This window comes from Phragmites australis, chromosome 17 (assembly GCF_958298935.1).
Source record: "Phragmites australis chromosome 17, lpPhrAust1.1, whole genome shotgun sequence".
Taxonomy (NCBI): domain Eukaryota; kingdom Viridiplantae; phylum Streptophyta; class Magnoliopsida; order Poales; family Poaceae; genus Phragmites; species Phragmites australis.
This window is the reverse complement of record NC_084937.1, coordinates 27,933,277-27,942,664: the sequence shown is the minus strand read 5'-3', so window position 1 is coordinate 27,942,664 and position 9,388 is coordinate 27,933,277. Positions and strand designations below refer to the sequence as shown.

General features: G+C 43.9%; 1 protein-coding gene across 1 annotated transcript; it reads right to left on the bottom strand.

Annotated features, from left to right (window-relative positions):
* Positions 1 to 1,409: 1,409 nt before the first annotated feature.
* On the bottom strand, positions 1,410 to 5,395 carry LOC133897542 (polygalacturonate 4-alpha-galacturonosyltransferase-like). The gene is made up of 9 exons (XM_062338303.1): positions 5,119 to 5,395; positions 4,510 to 4,535; positions 4,382 to 4,426; positions 3,681 to 3,879; positions 3,558 to 3,598; positions 3,133 to 3,467; positions 2,682 to 3,039; positions 2,007 to 2,594; positions 1,410 to 1,907 (listed from the first exon to the last, which is right to left on the bottom strand). Exons 1-9 carry the CDS (start codon positions 5,294 to 5,296, stop codon positions 1,632 to 1,634), a joined length of 2,046 nt encoding a protein of 681 aa, XP_062194287.1. The 5' UTR covers positions 5,297 to 5,395; the 3' UTR covers positions 1,410 to 1,631.
* Between the last annotated feature and the right edge of the window lie 3,993 nt (positions 5,396 to 9,388).

Below are 9,388 nucleotides of genomic sequence, written 5' to 3'. Positions count from 1 at the left end.
CATGGTTGAGACGCGCTAGGATCGTACTCAGTTATGTGCCATAGTCGTGTTTTTAATCGACGCAGTTTTCGTATATATCTATTTGTCCACGCAACCAAAGAATAATATTGTAAAAGGAGACTGCACCCACGCAAGCTACTGGACCCGATTTTGGCGTACACTTCACGCAGGTGCCGTGCACACATTGCCCCTGGCGAGGCGAGACGATCGATCATATACGTGTATTCTTTTAGTACTCTCATCCACATATTTTAAATAGATGGAGGAGACAATTCCTTATATGTTGGTCTTACTCCATCCACTCTAGCAACATAAGAGTGTAAGACTAAAAGGTACACTACATCTTTATTTAGTTGGGATTTTAAAATTTATTTAAAATTCTTCTTATATATAATGGGCTAGGCCCGTATATCTAACACGGGAGGACACCCGGGGGGGGGGGGCGTCCCCTGCCGCGGCAGTTGCCGGGGCGGCATGCTGTGCGCCGGGGCCACTTGTTGCTGCAGGGGGAGGACGGGGCGTTGTACGCGCACAGGATCAAGGAGAGCGGCGTGACGAGGGTCGAGCACGCTGGGGAGAAGGTGCTGGTCGAAGGCTTATCTCGAGGCTGGGGCGGCGCGAAGACGCCGGCCGACGCAGCTACGCCGTGTCGCGGAGGCGGGGAACGTACGCGCGTCAAGAGGGAGTCGGTAGTCCCGATCATGGGCATCGTAGCACTGCCGTGTTCCCGTGACCGGCTGAAGAAGAGCGACGGTGAGAGGGTTGATCACCACGGGGAAAAGGCTTGAACCGATAGCCCGGCACGCGGCGGAGGGCGGGACGCTGTCCGCAAGTTCGGCTACGTTGAGGCCGTGTCGACGGCTCCTTCGGCGCAGTGCTTGGGCTGGAGCGTCACGTTGGACGCCGTGAAGCTGCCCTGCCTCACGGGTGGGCGGGCAGCGTCTCCCGCAGCTGCACTCCTTGCAACGGGGAGAGGGGCGCTCGCGGCTGCAGGAGGTCAGCGGCCTGTACGCTCACAGGGCCAGGAGGAGCAGTGCTGCTGTAGAGTCCTACTGAACTTGGAGAGGTGAAGCCGCTAGTTGAGACCATTCAGCCGAGTGGCTCCTGCTCCATTGGAGCACCACGCATGACCAGAAAAACCACATAATTAGTCAGAAAGTTTCATGAATCATCTCAACAGATACCAGCTTTTCTTAAGACTGCCGAGAAATAGTTTTATATCAGTCACCACTAACTCTGTAATCCATTCGATTCATGCCTTTGACTTAGGTTTGTGCTTCAAATCATCTGATACATAAGACAATGTAATTCCAACAACGCTCAGTTCTCTAGACACACCTCTAAGCAGCACGCAACACCAACCCCGGAAACACATAGTTTTAATACGTTTATCTTGATAATTTTGATGGTGAAACAAAACTGCACCTTAATTGAATTAAAAAACCGCTAGCTATAATACATCACTGGTGATAACATCCATCAGCAAAAAATGAAATTTCTAAGGGCGAAGGCAATCAATAGCTCCAGGTAATACTATTTTGCTGAATCAGAGAACCTACGTCACGGACATAGGAGTGGAACTCTTCTATTCAGCTGGGTCATTCTCTCCGTCAGTTTTTCATTGTGTTTATCTACTCACTCAAGTTGCATCCACGGATGTAAGGGTGACCATACTTGATATACTTCGTCCAATATGGTCGGTACTTGGTCATTGCTAGCTCCAACCATGGCTTCATGTTCCCATTGTAATGAACAACAGCAGCATTATCTATCTCTGAACGGTCTATGCTTGGGTTGTATCCTAATCCAAGAACATGCCACGACTTGTCCAGGGGATGCGTCAACTTGTAGAAGGTCAAGAGGCCAGGCGGAAGCGTCCCAAGCTTCCAAAGAACTCTGTCTTCATTCTAACACAAAAGAACAGCAAGAGGATTATGTGAGATGTGATATGTCACTAAGAACCTACTGATTTGCACAACAAAACATAGAGATAGTAGCAATCTTACCATGTTTTGCCATTTGTGGTAGATCCCAGTAATATCTTTCTTCTTCCACTCCTTCAGATCAAAGATGTTCATCCCATAAGCCCAGCCACAAGCATTCGGATCAAAGTTCCGAGCAATATGTGGATTTGAAAAATTAAGATACTTGTCAAAACGGTGGAAACTCTCCCCACAGGTCTCCACAGCGCCATTGACCTTTCCATTAAGATCAACATCCCACAACCCTGTCAAATCTTTCTGCACAACTATGTCGTCATCGAGGAAAAGTATCTTATCCAACTTCGGATAGACCTCTGGGAGATAGAATCTCAAGTGGTTCAGCATAGAGAGGTACTTGGGGTTCCGATACTTTAGGTTTGACGAACCTGCTGAGAGAGTTGTGGGGCGATCAGCTTTGAAATAATACTCTTTCATGACAGCAGACTCAAGTTGCCGCAACACAGGACAGTATGATGAGTTCAACCACTTAAATTCGTCAACGTTCTCAACATGGATGGTGGCTTTGCCAGGTGGGTTCAGCAGAAACCACATGTTCATGGCTCCAAAGTTCAACTTATCAGTCACAAGGTGGAAAACATGTTTCTCTGGCTCCTGAAGAAGTCATGTCAATTGTCAAGCATCACTGTAGAAACCAAAACCGTATAAGAGTGCAATCAATTAAAATGGCATGCAAATTACCTTGGCATTCATGATCGTTGAATTCACAACAACAGAGGCTGCCAAGACATTGTCTGAGAAAAGTGCATAGTGGTAGAGATTTGGATTTTCGAAATTTTCACTCCTTGGGAATTTTCTTTCCTCCAGAGGGAGAAGATAGTAATCGATTGTTAAATGCATGGACAAGCAGTGAATGCTGTTTGGAATTGTCTTTGCAGCTAACTGGCTAAGAAATGTACTCTGCTTCTTCAAGCTCCTGACCTGTTCATCTGCTGACTGAAGCATGGCTCTTAGTCTCTGAGTTATCATCCTGCAATCATATACTTCTTCTCTAGACTTCGATAAAACTTGGCCCATTGCTCTAATTTTCTCAGGCGCGCTGCAAAGGAGATGATTTGTGAAAAAAGGAGACCAAAGTAAGAAATGGAGTTTTTTTTCTAGAATAAGAAAATTAAGTGAAATAGATGCACACCTGAGATGCAGGTCAGCATCAGCAGTAGCCTCTCCAACAGCCCAATGGCTTTCCTTGATTCGGATCTGCAGTTCTTGATACAAATCATTCTTGTTCTTTGATTTAGCAAGCGCAGAATAGACACGAGCCATGATGATTTGGTCCCTCATCAACCTAACTGTTGAATCTGAATTCTCATTCTCATTCTCTTTTCTCCATATGCTGTATTTCCCAAGCACAGCAGAATCAACGGCCTTTGATCGCTCAATAGCTGCATTCTCCAGCTTAACAAGTGCTTCATCATCTTTACGAACCAAATCCATTGCTCTTTTCTCCCGCCTTTTCTCCCTTAGTTTCTAAATTATCCAAGGAAGTAAAAGGACATAAGAAATGCATTTAAACAAAGGCCAGAAAAGGCAATATGTATACAAGGCTAGTACTGTTACCCTTCGAGCTATTTTTTCTGCTGTGTCAACTTGATGTTCATCTGCATTGAAAAGCAATTTATTTTCTGGTTTACCTAATCAAAAGATGGAAAATTCATTTTGAAATTCACACATTTTTAGTACCAGGATCATCTTTTGGTGATTTATTTGTTGGTAAATCATGTTCAGCAGCACTGTTTTCAGCTTTAGCCTTGCTATCAGCATCCATACTCTTCTCATTGACTAGATCATCAGTTTTCCAAGAGAGCGACGCATGATTCCTAAAGAAATCAAGACTCAATGCGCCTGCTTCTTGTTGACTAGCAGCTATAGCATAAATCACCTGAAGATCAAACAAGGTGCACAAATACAAAGAAGTTGAGGGATCCATGACTGTTTCGTATGCGACCAACATGATAAATCAAAGTTCATCAATTACCACAACATGCAATATACAGACCGCAACAATACATCCAGTAGCTGGTATGATAAGTCATGAAAACTATTTGGCATAATAGATAACTACATGAGACAGGGAAACAACAATAGTAGCAGAGATAAAACAGAGAGAGGTTAAATGGCTATAATGCTATGGTTTGCCACTACATTCTGAATAGGTCATCCATTGATACACCACAAAGTTTGGCGCATAAGCTACACACACATCATTTTAAAACAGAAACATCTGGAGCTGGTCAGCATCGAAGGTGATTAAACCAAAGCAGCATGTGTGACATTAGGAAAAATCAAAGTATAGCACTGAAAAAGTAAGGGTCTGATACATCGCCACATAACCAGATAAGAAATATCAAAAAATTGCACTTCTTATTGAAAGATGTTCTAACCTCCTTAGACAAAATAGATTTCAGGTTCTTCGTTGCCTTTGCTGCCTGAAAGGCAATTTATGAAGCGAGATGAATCCTCAAAAACTAGTCTACTAAATCAATGAACTCTTTTCAGAATGGATAAGTACCTGATCGTCATTCCTATCCTTGGGATCTGCAGGTAAACAAAAGATGTCACCTCTTATCTGTCTCAAATCAGTAAAGCGGTTTATTCAAATAGTACAGAATTCCCACAGCTAACAACAACATAATCAAAATTTATACAACGTTTACTTCGTCAACAATGCTTCATTTCAGCCAATGTAAAGCCTTAGGTAGTTCAGCATGTTAGTGACAACCCATTATACAGTTTTGTTTGCACTTGAACGAATGTCTATAGTTTTGTTGTGGCACTACAATGTCATATGTATGAAGTTCAGCTCGTATAAGACTACAACGGCACTCTTTTCACCCTCAATCACATATCCAACCTAGAAACGGCAAATGTAAGAACAAATTCTACAATCAATAGGGTTATACGGCCCTCTGCTACAGAGCATCGTGCCTACACAATTCCCATCTAAACGACAAAACCTAGCCAGAGCACGACGATTACCAAATAACCCACGTCGCACCGAAAGCTATACAAATTCAACCAAATTTCACCCAATTAGGCGCTCATCGCGCAACGTAATCCCGGAATTAAACGATTCACGGTGCCACACGTCAGGGGCTAACGGAGGGGATGAGAATCGGACCGGAGGCGACGTGGACGTGGCCACCATTGCGCGCGACGAAGAAGAGCGTCGGCGCGATCACGAGGAGGAACACGAGGACCACCACGGGGGGCAGCCTGCCGGAGCCGGAGGCGGCGCGCCTCCCTCCCCCGCCTCCGCCGGCGGTGGAGTACGGGGGCCGCTGCTTTGGCATCGCCATCGGCGAGGCGAACCCAGGGCGGGCTCCGGATCCGATCCGCTGGCGGCGGGCTCGCCGGAGGGAAGGGCGCGTACGCCTCGCGTCCTCGGGAAAGTGGTGGGGGGGTGGGGGGCACGAACGGAACGGGAAGGGGAGGGAAAGAACCCAACGCCCTCGCGGCGCGGCGTGGCGTGGCTCGTGGGGTTTGGTTTTTGTGGGCTTTGGGCCGGACCATGGTTCTGACTGAAAGCCCAGTTAGTGGCAACGAGGGAGCTTTTTTATTAGTTAAATATCCGTGTGTTTCAACAAAAAATGACAATTTTCATGATGTAATATAACTGATTGAGTGTCACAAGATATGATAAGCTGCAATGGAAGTCTACCTTGCACAATACAATATTCATGTTTTGTAAAGCACAAATAACACAAAGGCACTTGGGCAATGGTTCCAACAAATACAAATTTATAGCCCAAAATAGTAGAAACACACTAATTTTCAGTCAATAAATATCAAATAAAGTAATAGGCATTTAAGCATGTACATAGAAAAATATCCTTTGACAATAAGTATGTTCACCCATCTTATTACAGTAGAAGCAAAGAATGGATTTGAATCCATTAGGTGCATAAAGAATTATTATACAAAAAGAATGATTGTTAAAGTCCTCATAAAATAGCGCAAGCTCATGAAAACTTTTGCATGCCGACACAACATATCATGTCTACCTTCCTGCCCTTCCTCATTACCACCGGTTTGCTAGTGCACTGGCTATAGCCTTAGTTTAGTTTCTCCCAAACTTAAGTTAAAAACTTGAAAATTTCTTCAGCTATATGATCACGACGCAGATATCATAAGTCGAGGCCCTGGAAATCGATGTCTCAGCGAGCATCTTGCAGGCAGTCGTGCGAGAAGCCTTGTCATTGATGCTGTAGAGAGGCCATCTAATTTTTTGCATCTCTTGAGTACAATAACAATTTATTCAGGAAAGGTAACGGGCTAGCAGTTGAATTTTTTTAGATGATCATATGAGTGCCTTAAAAAAGGTAACGGCTGAGAACATGAGTACTTAAAAGTGTTGCATGCCACTCATATCCACTTATGCTTCTTTTTTTTAGGTCATCAACCATACTCTTGATGTCCAGACTTCAATGGGAATGCAGAAATGATGCCAATGGCTCATGTCAAGTGAAAGTTTGCAATGCTAACCATGTCATCTCATTTGTATCTTCTCTGAATACGTCTTCTGAAACCTAATAGAAGTACTAAATATCTAATGAAACAACAACCATATGGCTTCCTCATGAAATAGCTATTTTAGATCACCTAAAGCTTAAATATGCACTTTTATTTTTACGACAATTAAGGAAACATACCTGAGTATATTATACGCTGGCAGTATAGCTCAATACCTATGAGATCATGCTATTTTATGATTACAAAAAGGAAAATTTTAACCTACACCCTCAATATTGTATACTATATATTGTAACATGCGAGGATCAATACCTAGAGCTTGTTGGATTTGAAAATGTGAGTTTAACAAAAATTGAAAACAGTGAACCGAGCTAATCTCTTGCACTATAATAAATATGATGTCAGCTGTTGTCTGACCATTTGCAAGGTACAATAGCTAAAGATAGTCTAACAAGGTATAACTTATGAAGAGTTTGATCATTGGCTTATCCAACAACAATTCATTGAAATAATATGATTTATGCTAAAAAAAAGGATCTCCTCAGAGTAATAATTACATGATTTCACAACATTTCACAATTAATAAAGAGAAGATAAAGAATCAGTATTGCACAATTATGCTAGATGAGCATTCCTAGCCTACCAACGGTCTTTGAATCGCCAAAGACTGCTTGCGATGGGGAATAGTTTTTTGAACCCAAATCTCCTTATGTAACCGTTAAGTGATGCTCAACCTCAAAACAATTGCAGAGGAAAAAGTTTCACACAAGAAAACAAGTCAACCAAAAATAGCTGCAATGAAGAGATATAAGATGCACAAATCGATTCAGAACATGAGGATTGACCCTACAAGTGTGAGTATAACAAACTAAAATGCAAACAAGTAATCACAAGGATAAGCACATGCACATACCATGAACAACAAAGATAGGCCGCTATAAGCCTATGACACAAATATATTGTGCCATCTCCCCTCGAGATGCCCACCATTGTTGTTGGCTATCCAATCCATGCAATGCTAGCGGGCACATAGCATCAAACACCTTGGATCAATAGGCAATGACATCATCTAGCACTCACTGGCCACTACGGCGCTTCATTCACACCTGTTGTTGATGCCTTGCTGCTGTCGCTCCACTTAGTCATTCCGTCGAACAGGTGACACACGCCAATGCTCAAGAGCAAGCCCTGGAGTTTGGTGGCGTCCAACCGTCTATGGCTCGCACCCGCCTCTCGGATGAACCAATGGCTTGGTTGGCGTAGACAAAATGTGGACAAGTAATATAAGATCAAAATGGGTCCTAAGTCCCTGATGGCGACCATTTCCAAATGAATCAATCTAGTAATCCTGGTCTCAAAGTCATGTCTTGCAGCAACCACCACACATGAAGGTACTAGAGGAGAACCTGCACCGTGAGCACTTCCTTTATATATGTAACCCATTGTCGACTAGCTAGGGCAGCACGCACTGAGCTCATGTTCCTAGTTCTGGTGGGAACGACATTGATAACATTTGGAGCAATGGATTCCTACAAAGCACCGTCAATCCAATTATCCTTCCAGAAGAGTGCAACGACGCCATCACCTAGCTAAACTGTCAGTGAGACATTGAACATCGTTTGTGTGTCTGTCGGTTCAAAAGTTCAGGAATGACCAAGAATGTGATGTGTTTGTCCGCGCCAACCAATTCCAACGCAACCTGGGTGCTCAGCCAAAAAGTTTAAGGTACAAGATACTGAGGCCACCCAACTCTAGTGGCCGGCACACCTTCGACCATGCGACCGAGCAATGTCCACCTGAGACTACCTCTGTCCCGCGCCATAGAAAGGCTTTGCGTATTGTCAATAGCATTAATGACCCATGGCGACAAGTTTATCGCAGTGGATAGGAAGCTTGGGATCGAGGTTAAAGTAGAGTTAGTCAGGATCAGATGATCACCTTTGTTGAGTAATCAAGCCTTCCGAGAGAGGAGACTCCTGCTACCAAATCAACCAACAGCTGCAGTGCCACCTTGGGAAGCTTATGGATCGATAGTGGGATGCCTAAGTACTTGCATGGGAACTCCGCTGGTAGATTGGGGAGATGGGCTTGCACCAATTTGACGTATGACTAAGTGCACCTTATCAGATAGAAATGGCTTTTCAGAAGATTGGTACTTAGCCCTGATTTGCCTTCAAAGGATTGCAGAATTGCCTTGATCAGTGAGAGGTCTTGACCTCTTGGACGACTGGCAACATGAACATGATGATGTCGTCATGTTCTTGTAGGGATGATATGTACATGACTGCACGGTGACCTAGGTTCAAAAACTGACCTTGATTGTCTGTGAGTTTGATCATTAGCATTGAGGCTCTCCATGACCAAGAGAAACAACATAGGGGATAGAGGATCCCCTTGGCGCAAACCTCATCCATGACAGATCCGGTGACCTAGGACCTTGTTCATGAGCACCTTCTTGCTGCCCGAGGAGAGTGAAAGGACAATGATGTCGCCTAGAGGGGGGTGAATAGGCGTTTTTACAAAAATTCAACCCTTTCTACCGTTGGCCTAAACTTGCAACGGAATATAAACTAACGAGTTTTTCACAAGAGAAAAACCTAAATATGCTAGGCTCAACTAGTGCACAATCACCCTAAATAAGTGTGGAAATTACAATCCTAAGGTGACAAAAATCACTCAATTCTAGCAAGAGATATGCAATAAAACTTAAATTGAAAAATGCTGAAAATACTGTTCATGTGCCTGAAATTACTGTTCACCGGAGACTCCGGTGTAGTCCGGATACTCCGGTGTGTACAGGTCCGGAAACTCCGGTAAAGGCCGGATTCTCCGGGTTCTGTACAGAACAGAGCCCGAAACTGAATGAAATGGATGTGTAGAGAGTTTTAGCTCAAACCAAGTGATGTCGTGTGTTCCCG